General features: G+C 36.0%; 1 protein-coding gene across 1 annotated transcript in view; it reads left to right on the top strand.

Annotated features, from left to right (window-relative positions):
* Positions 1-18,262, top strand: part of LOC129923063 (soluble guanylate cyclase gcy-34-like) — a 35,469-nt gene that overhangs the window by 14,294 nt on the left and 2,913 nt on the right. Inside the window, exons 6-11 of the mRNA XM_056012020.1 lie at positions 2,638-2,735; positions 8,001-8,156; positions 11,482-11,615; positions 13,918-14,040; positions 15,836-16,026; positions 17,429-17,593. Of these exons, the coding sequence (XP_055867995.1) occupies positions 2,638-2,735; positions 8,001-8,156; positions 11,482-11,615; positions 13,918-14,040; positions 15,836-16,026; positions 17,429-17,593 (867 nt within the window). The remainder of the gene's footprint in view (positions 1-2,637; positions 2,736-8,000; positions 8,157-11,481; positions 11,616-13,917; positions 14,041-15,835; positions 16,027-17,428; positions 17,594-18,262) is intronic.

The raw sequence follows: 18,262 nt of genomic DNA, 5'->3' as shown, positions 1-18,262 counted from the left end.
CGTTTGAATACGTCATTAGTCTATGTCCTTGTGCTGTGCCAATCAGTTGACTTATATCGAACTCTTGTCTCCACAAACAATCTCAGGATCTCAGGCAAATGAAAGCTGAAAAACTTTTAATTAGAGTCCGTGATGTCATCCCGTCCAGCATCTATTCACATTGCGTCGACCTCAGCTCGCCGCTTCATTGAACTGTAATGAAATCTCCTAGAGATTGAATAGATAATACATAGATGAATCATGAATACACAAATAAACAGTAAATAAGGATGCTGCAATGATGGAGGAAATAAAAATATGGAAAAACTCGAAATTATTTGTACGTTTTTATTTACTGCACGTGTTTGTGTGTGTGTGTGTGAGAGAGAGAAAGAGAGAGTGAGGGTGTTTTGTAGATTTTGATCGAATAAGCCTGGTCTGGTAGAGAGTCTGAGAAATGCCGGTTTTCCTGTTTCATTCTTAATGATTAATATTTTCTATTATATTGAGTCATTGAGATATAAAAAAAATCCTTTAAAAAAAAAAAAAAAAAAAAAAATCTTATTTAAGGGGGAAGAGATCCTTCCTTAAAACTATATCTATCAATAATGTATAAGTTATTTCCCTTATTCTAAATCAAACAAAAGAATTATATAAATTATTGACAATTATGTAAGGAGACCAAACCCAACAAATTTAGCCATATCTGTGAATACTGATGGATTAGTTTTCCTTGTTGCTATTAAACAAAATAATGAATTACCAGTAATTAATTGTCCGATAGGCTACTTTTTTTTTATTGATTCATGTCTTGTCTATGTCAATTAATAATTTTTCGAAGTTTCAGCTTTATCCAAGAATGGGTTTGGGAGAAATAACGTGCACACACTTTTTACCAGACAGACAGAGTGAGTTGATATAAGCTTTTTAAAAATATCCCAAAACATCTCCGAAAAGGGGGGAACAGAATAAAGTATGGAATATCATCTGGAACTGCTGACGGCTTGTAACCATGTCTGAACACCTTGTTTTAGCACCCAGCGCCATATCTAGACCTAAAAAGATCCTAAGCTATTTTAATATATGCCCATTTAGAAGTCCAGATATTATATATATCAGTGCTAAAAATTTCTTGGCGTCCCCAAGCTAAAGTTAATGATGACTTTAGATAAATCTGGCCCTGATGATATCTCTTTCCTATGATCAAATGAAAGTTGCACTAAACAGCGAAATTAACTTGATAGACCAGCGGTTCTCAACCTTTTTGTTCATAGACCTAGGTAGACCCTAATTGTGATTTTGCTAATGTTATAAAATTATTATCATATTATCATATATGTTCATTTGCATATTAAAAGCTTTATAGTCTTGTATTTTGTTTAAAAACATGTGCTTAAGAAAAAAAAAGTTGTTTTTTTATGTATGCCATCTATGGTACAAATGTACTTGTTACAACAAATAAGAATTCGTATGACCAACAAAAACATTTAAAAAAAAAATTCTGATTGTCTTAGACGACCACTGGCTAATGGTCATTCGACCCCCAAAGGGGTCGCGACCCACAGGCTGAGAACCCCTGTGATAGACTGAAAACGCACGTCTTGCCTAGTGGGGGTCGTTTTTACTGAACGCAGTAGAGCAGCGGTTCTCAACCTTTTAAGCTCGGCGACCCCATTTTACAATCCCCCACTCTGCCGCGACCCCCCTCCCCCCCCCCCCACACACACATACAGCAATAGAAGAGTAGACAAAAACAATCCATATTTTCGATGGTCTTAGGCGACCTCTGGCAAATGGTCAATCGACACCCAAAGGGGTCGCGACCCACAGGTTGAGAATCCCTGCAGTAGAGTCAACGAGTCGTGGCAAAGTCCCCGGAGACTCTTGACAAATAGAAAGGTTTTAACTCTATGATCAAGAAGCAAGATTGACCCAGTACTGAACGACACATTCGCGTAGCTCAAATACAGTCAAAAAAAGTTTGAAATACACATTTTAATCCAATAGCGTGATATTTACTCGAGATTATCAAAACAACGGAACTCAACTGTCTAGGCTTGTAAATTACACAAGCTCTGGTAGGGCGATTGATAGGGCTATACAAAATTAATAATGCTCTTTTTAATAACATGGTGCAAGGTCTTTTTTTTTCTGTAAACACATAACCATGTGCATTTCGCAATTATTCATGGTGTACATATCTTTACTCTGGATACGAAATTTGGGTTGGGTATAGTTGATAGTTAAAACTGTTTTTTTTTTTTTTAAATACTTTATCCATTTTATATTGATTTCAATCTATACAACAACAAAAAATTGTAACGTACATACTTACACACACACACACAATTAAAAAACACATACACAAACACACGTCGGCTAACAATTTTTTTGTTAAATGTGTAATTAAATACAAGGTCAATATTTCCCCTTTTTACACTCGCACGATCTTTAATTATGCCCCTTGAAAGCACAAATAAGAATTTATTCCCTTTAGAATTCAAAGAATTTTTTTTATTTTTTCTTGATAAAAGACAGATATGGCATAAGTCCTTTTTTTATAAAAAAAAAAGGGTTTTGTGAACATATTAATCTGAATAAAGGGTAGTAGTAGTATATCCTAATAATATGTCAAGTCGTTTTTTTAAATATTTTCAGGTTATTTTAGTAAAGAAGAGTTTCAATTCTACATAAAGGATCAACTCAATGGGAAAGAATGCCTGTATGAGGCCAAGCAATTTTCTGAGATTATAAAGGTCAGTTACATTTTATTTGCTATGTCTACAGAATTTTGTGGCTATAGACAAAAAGTCTATCGATTTCAGCTGGAACCCGGTGTTGACAGTATAGAAGCATAAATTACAGACCTGTGACGTGGCAACGAGCTATTGGTCTAAACTGCCCACATTTTGTGACGTTGCAGGTCACAGTGTTCGGGCCTTCTGTAACGATTTGTCTCGGTGGTATGCGCGTAGGACTGTCGTGACGTGTCCTGATTCTAGAGTCTGAACATTCCCTCCCCTGCCGTTAAGCAAGAGGTGTGAACAAGGATGTAACTATCTTCAGTTCTGAAAGAACATCCAAAACGTATAAAAGTAAACAAACTAGACTATGATTTTTGTTGATCCCAAGGACAAATTAAATCCAAGAGGAAGAACTTCATCTATATATATAATTCTCTTCATGGCTCAACAGTTTGGACATCAAGAAGTAAAGAAAAGATCACTCTTTTATTTCTGCAAGTCGGACTAGAGTTGCCCCACGTAACTTTAGTGGCGAACAAAAAAGAGGATGGGGGGGGGGAGAACAGGTAATCTACTATGTATTCACCCGTCACTAAAAATCAGGGCCGGACGTAACCATTGTGAGGCCCTATGCGATGGGATACGGATAATAGATGAAAAAAAAAAGCGTTTGTATTAGAAAAATAAATTCGTTTTTGCATTTTATTCACGCTTTACTACTTACAGAATTACTTTACGAGCCTTGCGTGTAGCGAAGTCATACAGTATATCATAATTCTATTTCCTACAAGGATCACGCTCAATATCAAGAATTACCAAATGTTTCAATCTATCTACGAGAAATGTTGACCTCAAATAATTCTTCATTAGTTTAAGGCGCGAGAAGCTTCTTTCACCAGATTCCACAATTACGGGTATTGCACAATGGCGTTTTCTATATTGAATGACACCCCAAAATGATAATTTTTGTCTATTTATTTCAGCAGATTTCTCTGAGTTTTTATAAGATTTTAAGAAATTCCGGAGATTTCCAGGACTTTTTCGTATATTTTGAAATTTAATGAGATTTCCAGGAGGTCCTGATAAATCAGGAGGCCGCGGGAAATCTGTTGTAAGTTATACAAGATTACAAAGAGAGTTTGTGTTACACAAACTCAGAGGCGGCCCCCGTCGAAGTCGGATCCCTGTCGGATCTGCATATTCGCAAATAATATTCAAGAGGTGATTTAATTTTGATGTAAAATGTTTTACACGTTTCGGATGTTCCTTCAGAGTTGAAGATAATTACTTCCTAGTCCAAACCTCCCGCAGGACGACGGGGGATGGGAGCGGGCAGGGTTTGAACCCTGGGCCATCCATAAATCTGAACGACAGTCCAGCGCGCAAACCGCACGACCAGGCAGCCATCCGATGGTCAAAAGTAATAATGTTTCAAAGATTCATTTGCCGTAAATTTAAATTTAAATTTAATAAAAAAATAGTAGATTAGTTTTAGTATATTAAAACATTACAATATTGATCAAAACGTTTGGAAATGAAAATCTACACATTTTTTTTACACTTTAAGTTTAGAAATTGAAATTCTACATCTTAATCTAGTCTATTTTAGTCTAAACTAGATCTAGAAATTCTAGATCTAGACTCTAAAATAATTTTAATTAGAATATAAATCCAGATCTAGATATACTGTAATAAAAATCTAGATCTAGTTTAAAAAATCTAGATTAGATCTAAATCAAGATATCATTCCTTTTTTAAACGCGAGTCACATAACGAGGCTTAATAAACATTACTATACCGAGTTCTTTTTTCATTTCATTTGAAGAATTAATTCCATATTACGTCAGAGGGAAAAAAAAAACACTACGTCACACGGCCTAGCTAGACTAAAAATCGCCTTCATCTATAAGAGCCATTTATCGAGTGTTCATAGACTTTGGTGCACCGAGTGCGTTCTTTAAGCATTTCATTTAAAGAATTCATTCCATATGACGTCAAAGGAAAAAAAAACACTACGTCACACGGCCTAGCTAGAATAAAAATCGCCTTCATCATTACGAGCCTTTTATCGAGTGTTCATAGACATTGGTGCACCGAGTGCGTTCTTTTAGCATTTCATTTAAAGAATTCATTCCATATGACGTCAAAGGAAAAAAAAACACTACGTCACAAGGCCTAGCTAGACTAAAAATCACCTTTATCAACACGAGCCATTTCTCGAGTGTTCATAGACATTGGTGCACCGAGTGCGTTCTTTTAGCATTTCATTTAAAGATTTCATTCCATGTGACGTCAAAGGAAAAAAAAAACACTACGTCACACGGCTTAGTTAGACTAAAATATGTTTTCATTAATACAAGCAATTTTTTCGAGGGTTAATAGACATTGGTGCACCGAGTGCGTTCTTTTAACATTACATTTAAAGAGTCCATTCATATGACGTCAAAGAAAAAAAATTCCATTACCTCACAATAGGCTAGTACCGGTACCATAAAAAAAAATGTCTTTATTTACACGAGATATTTAACGAGGGTTCATAGACATTGGTGCACTGAGTTCTAATAGATATTATTTAAAAAGGATCAAAGCCACATTGTTTTTGCGTTTTGTCTGTCAGTCGGTCTGTCCGTTATCTTGATATAAAAAAAACAACTAAAAGTTATTAAAAATTGATTAACCTTTATTTTACGTTTCAAAACATCGCAATAATTTTTAGGTATGAACACAATTGAAAAGTTTATATAATAGATTGTTCCGGATGTTTGTATAAATAGTAAAAGAAAAAGAGAATTTCAGATAAATGTAATACCGTTAATTAAATTTTTTGGATGGTCTCGTATAAAAATTAGATGTACTACAGCCACGTGGAGAGATTTTCATACCTTACTTTGGTGTTTGGATTCTGTTTTCCTTAAAAATCGGAACATAATATTAACGATAATTAGATTTTTTAGTGTTTTAGGTAGAAAGTTAAATGTACTGTAAGAGAGTAGTGAGTTAAAATATTTTTCATAAAAATCCGTAAAAACATTATTTCGTAAATGAAAAGATTATTTGTTTATTAATTAGAAGAGGGAGTTCAAACAATTATTTGTCGTTAGTAGATTTTTAAATAAATTCGGAAATTTCTGGCGACGATTTGTAAGAAACAAAATCCGGAACTTTCTTTATCGATTACAAAACTTCTATGTTATGTTTGTTTTACAAGAAAATTAAATGTCTAAAAAGTAATTTTCAGTAATCAATTCAAGTAAATTACTTTTTTTAAAAGCCTTATGCGATTTCAAACAATCATTAGGCATAATTCATGTTCTATAAAACAATATCCGGAACATTTTTACACTTAATGAAATATAAGTAAGTATAGAGATTATGATTTAGCATTAATATGCTATTTACATAAAAAACGGAACAAAATATTATTGATAATGTGTTTTTGCAACGTTTAAGCATGGAAATTGAATGTAATATAAGTTAGAAGAGCAAATAAACATTTGTTGGCGTTGATTAGTTTTGCACAAAAAAATCCGGAACAATCAATTTTAGATACTTAAAACTATTGAGATGTTATGGGAGGAACATTAAAGGGTAAATCAGATTTTCAATAGCTTTTAGAGTTCTAGTTTTTTAAATCTAATCGTGACGGACAGACCGACCAACAGACAAAACGCACAAAAATAAGCTTCTTTTATTCGGATGGGGGCACTAAACAAAAAATAAATAAAATCTGATTTTTAAAAAAAGTTTAAGGAATTGGTTTAGCACCTGATCATGTTGCGACGTTACGCTACTGCACGAAAATCGCTGCATAAAAAGTCCATTTAAAAAAATGTGCGTGATATTTACATACAAAGTTCATTATTAGCCTTTATAAACAAACAGAAATGTTTTCTTTTAATTTTAGCAGCTAGTTGACCAGAAAAAACGTCTTTAACTATTATTTGTATTTGTTGTAAACATTTCCTGTACATTTTAAAAATATATTTGACTTAGTGATACTGAAAATACACAAAAATTGTCCATCTTTGTTAGCATATTGTAACATTGCCTCCCTTACATTTACGTAATTGTTTTAGAATTGGTGTATTTTTATGAAAAAATCGCTTGCATAATTAATTTTATAAATTAAACGGTTTGCTTTTAGAAAACCAAAAGTAGCCGTTGCACCTAAACTTTTCAAGCCGGATTTAATGATGAAATAATATTTTTCATATCTCTTCTAGTTTTCGAGATCTGAGTGTGACAGACGGACAGACGGACAGACGGACAGACGGACAGACGGACAGACGGACAGACGGACATTTTGCACAAACCTAATAGCGGCTTTTTCCCCTTACGGGGGCCGCTAAAAATGGTTCAATTTGATAATTTACACCTAGATTTAACGCGGGCCCTAATAAAGTACGGGCCCACTGCGGTCGCATAGGTTGTAGTGCCTATGGCCGGCCCTGCAAAATAGTGGCGTATGCTACGCCCTGGGACGACTAGTATTTACAAAATATATCTCAATTTCTTCTTCTTCTTTGTTTTCATTTTTTTATGTTGCAGGGTTCAGATAAGTAACCTTATAGCGCAGTGGTTTCCAGATCAGATAGTTCTCCGTATAATTTTCTTCTATAGGAGGTTTTGGGGCCAGATTCTTGTTCGGGCCTCTTGAGAGGGTATGCAGTATGCAGGACATTTTCAGAATTCTCTGGAATTCTGTTGTGTCCGGTTTCGAGTTGAAAAATTATGCGTTAGTCATATCGAGATAACTTATAATAGAAATAGTTCTTCTTGTAATTGGTATGTGAGATGGTCCGATTCTCATTTATTCTACACTTTATCTTTTTCTTCATTTCTTCTGTGTAATGATTTCATTTGTTTGATCATTCTTCCATCTTTGGCCAGTAGGCCTATGTCTGTTTTTTTTTCATTGCTTTCTATTTCAATGTGTGCAGAAATTCATTGAAGAACAGGTTCCTTGCGGTTGTTGGTATGGTTTACAAGAGCTGAGTTGAGTTGTTTTATCTCTCAATAATGTAGAAGTTATTTTCCTAGTTTCGATATGAAACAAAATAATTATTTACCAGTAATTTATTGACTAATTTGTTAATTTTTTGAATTGATTCTTGTTTTGGCAAGTACAATAAATGATTGTGTAAAGTTTCTACTTGATCTGAGAATGGGTGTGGGAGAAATAACGTGCTCAAGATTTGTACCAGACAGACATACAGACAGAGTGAGTTGATATAAGCCTTGTAATAAACCACATGTGTGCCAAACTTTATTCCTTAGGAGCAAATGACACTGGCCCCAAGGCAACAACTCACGGAAACTATCGAAACCATGCGATCTGTGATCATCGGAAACTACACCACCCCTTCCCTAGAACGGGCCACACAGTGGTTCAATAACATGACAGCATTTATAGACGCCCTCAAGTCATCTCAGGTCTGTATTGTTGTTCCCCATTAATCGTAGAACGACCTGAGGATCAATTCATACAGTGGTGTAGCCAGGGATTGGGTGGTGGCCCAGGGGGCTTGACCTTTTTAGGGGCCCCTGTATTTTGACATTCGACATCATGACATGAGATAATGTGCTGAATAAATATATAAGTTGCCATGTCGTACAGGCCCGTGATGTGGCAACGCGCTATTGGTCTAAACTGCCCACTGGCTGTGACGTAGCAGGTCAGTGTTCAGGCCTTCTATAACAATTGGTCTCGGTTTGCTGAGTTTACTCGTCAATTTGCATCCCATACATTGGACACCGTAGGGAACAAATATTATACCGACCTATTTTAACATTAATCTTTTAATTTTTAGTCTTGCGCTATACAACTGAATGTTATATATCTACCATAGCCATAATGGTTCTTGTCCCACATTACCACAATTTATACGCTAAAAAAATATATATAATCAATTACATTCAACTGATTATTTCATACTCTGTAACTAAAATAAAAAAAAAGAGAGAAAAAAAATGTCTTATAATTTAACAACGTAAAGTAATCAATATTATGAAGTCTGACAAATAAATAAGCATACAGCGAGTTAGATGGATTACCTTGTAAATTACTGTCATAAGAACTGTTGTCCTCTGAGAAATGTTCAGGGTGTAATTTGTTCCTCAAGGATTTTACACTTCAAATAAAAAAAAACACAAACTAATTAGTTTTAATGGAAAATATTTTTTAACATTTTCTTTTATTTAAATCTCACTATTCTTTGTTCAGACATTGTGATATCCTTGTTTATCCATGGTGTTAACCCTGTTTATCCATTGTTATTATTGTATATCCAGTATGTTATTATTATTTATCCATTGAATTATTCTTTTTTATCGATTATATTATCATTGTTTATTCTTTATAATTTATGTTATACTTGTTTATCTTTTAGGTTATACTTGTTTATCAATTATGTGAACCTTTTTTGTTCACTATATTATCATTGTTTATCTATATCATCCTTGTTTATCTATATCATCCTTGTTTATCTATTATATTATCGTGATTATCAATTATGTTAAGCTTTTTTTTGTCCATTATAATATCCTTTTTATCCATTATAATATCCTTTTTATCCATTATGCTATATATGCTTTTTATCCATTATGCTATCCTTTTTGTCCAATATATTATCCTTGTTTATTAATTATGTTATCCTTAACATACAACAAGCAAAATAAAAAAAAATACTTTAAAAACAAACAAAGCTTATATTAAGTGTATCAATAACTTTGGATCAGTCATGTAATTCAATTTGTAATAAACCTCAGACGAAAATCTATAAAGGGGATTAATTCACCTTATACCACCACTTCAATCTAGTACTATTTCTTTCCCTTGTTTGCGATACCAAACAAAATAATTTTTTACCAAAAGTTGGAATCTCTTGAGATCGTGTATTTGGGATACGCTCATAGCGTTGCAATTCGATACGCTACATAATGGTTAATAAAAGTCCATCAGTATCATCAGTCAAGAACACAAATTCCCTTTTTATCACGAACTGCCAGGCTCCTTTTGTCAATGTAGTTCGCAATCTTGAGTTTTCTTGGACTCAACACTGTCTTTCGACCCACACATAAGTCAGCTCTGCAAGGTTCTTTATCTGCAGCTGCGCAGATTAGGCCAAATCCGACCATTCATACTCTCCCGCGCTGACTACTGCAACGCCGTGTTAGCAGGTATACCCGATGACAAAATCGCCAAGCTCCAATGAATTCAGAACAACTCTCTACTAATAGTCCTATTACAAACACGACGAGATTCTGCTACTGCTCTCTTGCGCACGCTCCATTGGCTTCCTGTGAAAGCAAGAATCGACCACACTGGTTGGCCACACTTTGTCATCTGTGTATAGACACAAACTACAGTAAAGAAATCCCCTTAGCAAACTAGTTACTCCATATGTTCCTCAGAGACCTGCGCTCGAAGGACTTTTGTGGTGCCTCGCTTCTCCCTCAAAAGTCTATGTTACGATAGATAGTTGAAAGTACACAAACTTGAAATAAGAACATTTAAGATCATAACAACTTTAATCAGCCATCTTGGCTACCGGAGTAGTCTTCCCTATGCATGGGCACAACTCTTCCTACTCTATACAGTATCCCCAAAAGGGGAGTAATATACAATATTATGTGGGTTACTGAAAGGGGCATAACATTCCATCAACAGTTTCGGTTTGCGGTTTTTTTTCAGTACACGGACCAAAGGTTTTTAACTCACTCCCCATTAATCTCAGTCAGACAACATGCTTCACTGTACTCATGCACAACATTAAAACATATCTGATCAAAACTTCTTTAGATTAAATTATCATTTTTAGCGGCCCCCGAAAGGGGAAAAGACGCTATTAGTTTTGTGCGAAATGTCTGTCCGTCTGTCCCGTTTAGATCTCGTAAACTAGAAAAGATATTGAAAATCTGACACCATAATATTTTAGACCATTCAAACTTCTGATGCCACTGGCGGATCCAGAACTTTGGAGTGGGGGGGGGCGATTTTTTTCCAAACCCTAACCCTAACGCCCAGTAAACCCTAACCCTATACATAAACGTGCGTACAGCATATATATATATATATATATATATATATATATATATATATATATATATATATATATATATATATATATATATGAGTATAAAATAAGACTGATTCTCAATCTTCGGCGAAAAAAAAAACAGGAAAAAAAAACAGTCATGTTGAGGCCCTTCTCTTGCACGCTTGGGGGTCTGGGAAAGCGCTGTAAGTTTCCTCAGTTGGGTTCGGGCTTTCTTGCATTTTTCACTGCAGAAACGCATTCTCCTGACATCTACAGCTCATTGTTTATCAGTGGAGTTCGGGGCGAAGCCCCGACTCCAAAAGCGTTTTCTTTGCATTCTTCACTGCAGAAACGCATTCTCCTGACATCTACAGCTTATTACTTATCAGTGGGGTTCGGGGCGAAGCCCCGACGCCAAAAGCGTTTTCTTCAATTTTTCACGACTGAAACGCATTCTCCTGTTAACCTTCTTTCTCCATTCTTATCTCTCATTTGTCTTTGATATAATTTCATTTGGATGTTCTTTCTGAAAATATTGAAGCCTGCCTGGGTGGACCACTTAGGGGCCGATTTTGAGTTTGTGTTTCCACACAAACTGTCTTTGTAATCTTGTAACTCTCGTGTTTATGTTTGCAATGTTATCTCAGCGCTTTGAGCCTACATCGTACTGGTTAACAGCGCTCCATAAATTAAATTATTATTATTATTGTCACTTGCAGATACTTTTGAGTGAAAAAATTGCAAACGCCACCTTGGCGGCTGGACGCAACAGTTTCATCACCAAAGTCTACGCCTCTATCATCTTCATTGTTGAACTGGCCATCTATCCCTTGGACGTAGTGCTGTGCATTCGGTAGGTTGGTATTTATAGCAGAAGTGAACTTAGCCGGAAGCACTTCAGAACAAAGGATTGTTTGTAAATTATCTTTCACTTTCTATTCGTCCGTTGACCTCACGTGATCTTCCCAACCAATCATTTCTGTTTTGTTTCCAGCCATCCTTAAGATCTAACACAGTCTGAAGCTCATATAATTTTAAAATTATTTTCACATTGTGTCAATGACAAGAGTCGTTTAATTTTGACTAGTGCTTTACCTTTAAACAAGCTATTGAAAAAAATAATACTTTTTTAAAATCAAAGCTTATCTAACGTGGAAAAAAAAACGCTAATTAATGCCACTAACTGAATATTACAGGGTTTAGCTCTCTTTCTGCTATATAAAACAAAATGTATTAATAAGTACTAAATGATTAACTAATTGGTTAATTTTTTTGGATTGATTCGTGTATTGTCGTCAACTGTGAATAATTGTGCAAACTTTCAGCTTGATTCGAGAATGGGAAAAAACGTTTCAAAACATAATGAGGAGATTACATCCACATCTCTCATTAAGTAGCATTTATTTCCCTTATTTCGATACTAAACAAAATAATGAATGACTAACAATTAATTAAATAACTGGTTTATTTTTTTTTTTATTGATTCTTGTCTTGTCGTGTAATTGACTAATTGTGCAAAGTCTAAACATGATTAGAGAATGAGAAATGGGAGAAAAAAAAACATGGGGGCGCTCAGCAAACACAGTTTTAGGTTTTCGACTCTCAGCCACACACCCCCCACCCTGCAGAAATATTCCTCCCCCATAAAGCGTTTTTTTTAAGTCAGAAGTTTTTCATGAGTTACAATCGTTTTTATTTTATTTTTGTGATACGGCCCTTGTAAAGCAAATGTTATAACTTTATATTGAATCTGAATTGTAATTACAAGATGTAAATTTAATTAGTAAATGGCGTCATAGTAATGTTTCGTTTCCCTTTCAGACCTTGCGATCTATAGGGCAGCTGTTGTTAAGGCCATATGTTTCTTTGGTCAATGGTTAACAAGGGTGTCAGGTACCCATTTGAGTTGGGTGGACTCAGGGGCGCCCTTAAAATTCCGAAATTCGAAATCCCAGTCTTCACCGAGATTCGAACACAGGACTCCAGGTTCGGAAGCCCAGCGCTTAACCTTTCAGCTACCGTGCCCCAAATGATGTCATGGTCGTCTGTAAATGGTGTCAAGCGAGAATTGAAACCATGTAAAGGACTGCATTACAATGCATAAATGGTGTACAAATAATAATAATAATTAGAATCATGTAAACAGAGTCGAATCATAGTGTAAACTACTGTAAACGATGTCTCGACATGTGTCAACAGTTTTGCGGCAGTGTGCAAACAGTTTTGTGGCAATGTGCAAACAGTTTTGTGACAATGTGCAAACAGTTTTGTGGCAATGTGCAAACAGTTTTGTGACAATGTGCAAACAGTTTTGTGACAATGTGCAAACAGTTTTGCGGCAGTGTGCAAACAGTTTTGTGGCAATGTGCAAACAGTTTTGTGACAATGTGCAAACAGTTTTGCGGCAGTGTGCAAACAGTTTTGTGACAATGTGCAAACAGTTTTGCGGCAGTGTGCAAACAGTTTTGTGACAATGTGCAAACAGTTTTGCGGCAGTGTGCAAACAGTTTTGTGGCAATGTGCAAACAGTTTTGTGACAGTGTGCAAACAGTTTTGTGGCAATGTGCAAACAGTTTTGCGGCAATGTGCAAACAGTTTTGCGGCAATGTGCAAACAGTTTTGCGGCAATGTGCAAACAGTTTTGTGACAATGTGCAAACAGTTTTGCGACAATGTGCAAACAGTTTTGTGGCAATGTGCAAACAGTTTTGTGACAATGTGCAAACAGTTTTGTGGCAATGTGCAAACAGTTTTGTGGCAATGTGCAAACAGTTTTGCGGCAGTGTGCAAACAGTTTTGCGGCAGTGTGCAAACAGTTTTGTGGCAATGTGCAAACAGTTTTGTGACAATGTGCAAACAGTTTTGTGGCAATGTGCAAACAGTTTTGTGACAATGTGCAAACAGTTTTGTGGCAATGTGCAAACAGTTTTGTGACAATGTGCAAACAGTTTTGCGACAATGTGCAAACAGTTTTGTGACAATGTGCAAACAGTTTTGTGACAATGTGTGAAATGAAATGTAACATTGAAAACGAATACATTTGAATATATTTTGAAGATTAATGACTGTTAAACGTTGTTATGGAAATAAAGGTGAAGGTCGAGGTTAGATTTGGATTAAAAAAATAATAATATATTGAATTTAAACTTTCTCCAGGCTGGTGTCCAACATAAAAGCCATGTCTGCCAGAATCGTGAAGAAATCTCAGAAACTGGTCAGAGAACAAATGAGACGTCGGGAGATGCTGAATGAGATGTATCCCAAGGCAATAGCTGACAGGTTGGTGAATGTGGAGGGTTCTTTTCTTTTCGGAAAGTGGGGATTCCAAGCATGGTGAAAAATACATAAGATGAGCCGATCCGCTGCGTAGCATACGCCTCTATTTAGTAACTGGATGGTTGGGCTACGTAGAGAATTATATATACAGAGAAGATTACTTGTTCTGCCCACCTCCTTTTTTTCTGAGCCGCTCTCTCTGTCGCCGCGAAAGTTACGTGGGGTATCTCTAGTCCGACTTGCAAAAAATAAGAGTTATCTTTCCATAACTTTTCCATCGAGGCTTAGAGAGTCGGCGTACGTGCGTAGTGTCCCGCATGGTTGGGCGACGTAGAGAATTATATAGACAGATAATGTTCTGATACACTGTTTCACCTGTTTGTTTTTTTTGGACTCAACTGCAGAAGTGATTGACTTGAGAATTCCTACTTTTGGAGAAGACAAGAGCTCACCTTTATTTTGTGAGTTGATAATTTGGTGGATTTTAGAGAATTTTGTTGTGATAACATGATTTTAATATGCTACCAGGTTCATTAATTTCAACGCTTGAATAATGAAAGCACCGCCACTAGAAAGTTAAATAGAAGGAGAGAAAGTACAAATATAAAAAGTGAGAGAGAAAGAAGGAGAAGAGTGAAAGGTAGTGAGAGAAGGAGGAAGATTAAGAGAGTGAGAAAAAGAAAGAAAAGAGAAAGAGAGATAACAAAAAGAGAAAGTGGGTAAGAAAAAGAGAAAGTTTAAGAAAAAGAGAAAGTTTAAGAAAAAGAGAAAGTGGGTAAGAAAAAGAGAAAGTGGGTAAGAAAAAGAGAAAGTGGCTAAGAAAAAAATAAAGAGGGTAAGATAAAGAGAATCAGAGAAGAAGAAGGGAGAAAGAGAGAGAGAGAGAAAAAAAAGAGAAAACACGAAAGAAATAGAGAAATGATAAGAAGGAGGATTTTTTTTTAAATAAATTTTATACTTGTACAATCTGATAATCTGATGGATATATTAGTCATGTAAAATGTATTTTTGACTGGCTCGCCTGAGTTCTTATCTACTGAAGGCTAATAAAATTTGGGATTTTTCGCTATGCCCCTAAACAAACTTTGAAAACACAGGAAAAGCTCCATCCTCTTGCTCAATGCAGATATTCTTTTTCCACATCAATGGGGGCTACCATACATTTCCGGCCCACGCGTCACGGACCGTTTTCGGACACAGAAAAAAAAAAGGAATTATCATGTACAACGGAACCGATCAGCCGCCGTGGTCATAACCTTTTTGCCGGAGAGCACCGTGTCACGTGCCGAAAATGGCCCGCGTTTCGTAGTTAAAGTATTACTGTTTTACGCCAATGACCAACATTTTTTCTATTTAAAGCCTAGTATAAATAACAAAAATAATACTAAAAAAATAAAATAATTCAGATCTTAATAAGGGAAAGAACTGCACATTAGTAGACATATATCTCAATGCTGCAAAATGTATTTACATTTTTCTATATTAAACAAAATCAATTAATTACTACTAATTAATCAATAAACTGTTGTTTTTTTAAATGGTTGTTTTGTTGGGGGCAATGAATAATTGTGCGAAGTTTCAACTTGATCCGAGAATGGAAAGTGAGAGAAATAACGTGCACAAAATGTGTACCAAACAGACAGACAGACAGACGGACAGACAGTTTCGACTTGATCCGAGAATGGAAAGTGAGAGAAATAACGTGCACAAAATGTGTACCAGACAGACAGACAGACAGACGGAATGAGTTTATATAAGCATTGTAATAAAAATTAACATTAAGTTCGATGCTACATAGATTACTCAAGGGCTCAGTGGTAGCGCCCGAGATCTTCCAGCAAGCCACAGTTTGTTTCGCCGTCATGTGCGACTTTGACGACATCGTCCGCGATTGCCCTGGCGACGTCACCATCGCCATCGTCAACCAGGTCTTTGACGTCATCGACGGTGAGATGTCCAAGCATGACGTCTTTAAGATTGAGACTCTAGGTAGGTCATCTTAACCTTTACAACGTGTGGGACAGTTACAAGCTAACGCAGCATGTTTGATGAGACATTTCTAGATCTTGGGGGAATCAACCATTAACTCTTTCTCTCCGTTATTATTTTTCCACTCTTCGAAGGAGTTGTTCTTTTAGTTCATTACTATTTCACTACCCCTGTTATGATTGAGCTTCAATAGCTTTCTTGTTTGTTATCAGAAAATGTTGTATTTGGTATAGAATTAAAGGGGAATGTATGCCCTTTTTATATAACACAAAGTCAAGTTTTTTAAATTAAATTTTAAGTTAATTTAATTAGGTCCAATCAACGATGGGATCGTCAATTAGGAGAGAAAGAGCTAATAATATGTGTGATGTGTGGTGACTCTCTAATATTTTCTATCAGTTGAGGGTGTTTGTGGGAGGTTGAAGTGGTCGAGTTCATGTCGTGACGTAGGCTATGGATTTTTAATTCATAATTTGACTTGAGACGAGTTGTTTTCTGAGTGCCTAAAGGCAGCACGAAAAATCCACTTGTCCATCAGTAGCATAGCTAGGAATTTGCCATCATTTGGGGGCTTGACCTCTTTAGGGGGTCCATGCATTTTGACAATCGACATCATGGCATGAAATAACAGCGTAATGTTTAATATTTAATGTAAAAAAAATAATTTCGAACACTCATTTGCCCCCCCCCCCATCTCAAGTGGGGTCGTGGGGGATTATTAAAATCTACGCCACTAATGTTCATCATAGAGAATAGACCAGAACTCACGGAGAAATCGGACAATGTTGTTAGTAATATACAGAATCAATAATATAGTTGTAACTCTGATGTGCACCTCTGTGTGATGCGCACCGACATCTCGTTCTGCGAAAGGTGCATTGTTAAGAACTAGACAAAAAATGAATGGTGACACGGACTTGCGCCCTGGGTCTAGGACTGATGAAGAGGCTGTGCTCAAGGCAGACATTGTTACTGTTTGGGATGTCCTCGTGTAAATAAACATCTATAGTTGAGTCGCCTCCCTTAGGTTATCACAATATTGTATAAATACAGTTGACTCTTAATAGTCTGACACACTTAGTAATACGACACAGCGCCGACGTAAATTCATGTAATTAATATATACTGTAGTACACAGTGGCGTAGCTATGTGGGGGATGTGGTGATTTTGAAAATCCTCCCGGGCCCCCTCCTAAATGAGTGTTCGAAAACATTTTTTTTACATTAAATATTAAATATTATCTCATGTCATGATGTCGAATGTCAAAACGCAGGTCAAGTCCCCAGGCCCCCAAATGATGGCAAATCACTAGCTACGACACTGGTATTACCTGATTTTTAAAAATTTAGATAGACTGAAATCTGAAATCAAATGTCTTGTATGACTGTGCTCTATTTTTAGAAGACACATATCTCCTAGTCTCAGGAGTACCCGAGAGAAATGGCGACAATCACGTGACTGAGATAGCCAACTTCTGCTTGAGCCTGAAGGACAAAATGTCAAGTCTGCTCTGGGATACTAGTGTTTTCGGTCAAGGCATTCGTCTGAAATTCGGTGTCAATTCAGGTGATGCATTGTCTACTTTCTCAAGCCTTATCAAACTCTTCTACATAGTTCTTGATTTTTAACATAATATAACTAAACGCTGTAAGTTTTCTTGTCTGTTTATGGTAATCACTTCAATTTTCGCATCAAAGAATTTAGACACAGCCGACAAAGAGCTCTAAAGTGATATTTAAAAGTTAGAAGTAGTTTGCCATTTTGATCTTAATTTTGTTTCGGTGTTTGATCAATTTTAATCCACTTTTTTTTAAAAATATTTTCCACCATACATCTATATACATGGCTCAACCATTCCTGACACCACCAAGAAGTCATGGAAAGATCATTCTTTTATTTCTGCAGGCCGGACTAGAGTTACCCCACTTAACTTTAGCGGCGAAAAAAAAGAGGGGGGGGGAGAGAAAAAGTAGTATCCACCCGTCACTAAATAGCAGGGCCGTACTTAACCATCGCGGGGCCCTAAGCGAAACGGATTGCGCAGGGCCCATTTTGGGTAGGGATACGGATAATACGTGAAAATTAATAGAGTTTGTATTATAAAATAAATTTGTATTTGCATTTTATTCATTCTACGAACAGAATTACTTTACGAGCCTTGCGTGTAGCAAAGTCATACAGTATTACCAAAAGAATTACCAAAAGTTTCAACCTATGTTCTATAATTGTTGACCT

This window comes from Biomphalaria glabrata, chromosome 15 (genome assembly GCF_947242115.1).
Source record: "Biomphalaria glabrata chromosome 15, xgBioGlab47.1, whole genome shotgun sequence".
NCBI lineage: Eukaryota > Metazoa > Mollusca > Gastropoda > Planorbidae > Biomphalaria > Biomphalaria glabrata.
The sequence above is the reverse complement of the archived record's forward strand: the minus strand, read 5'-3'. Positions and strand labels throughout refer to the sequence as shown.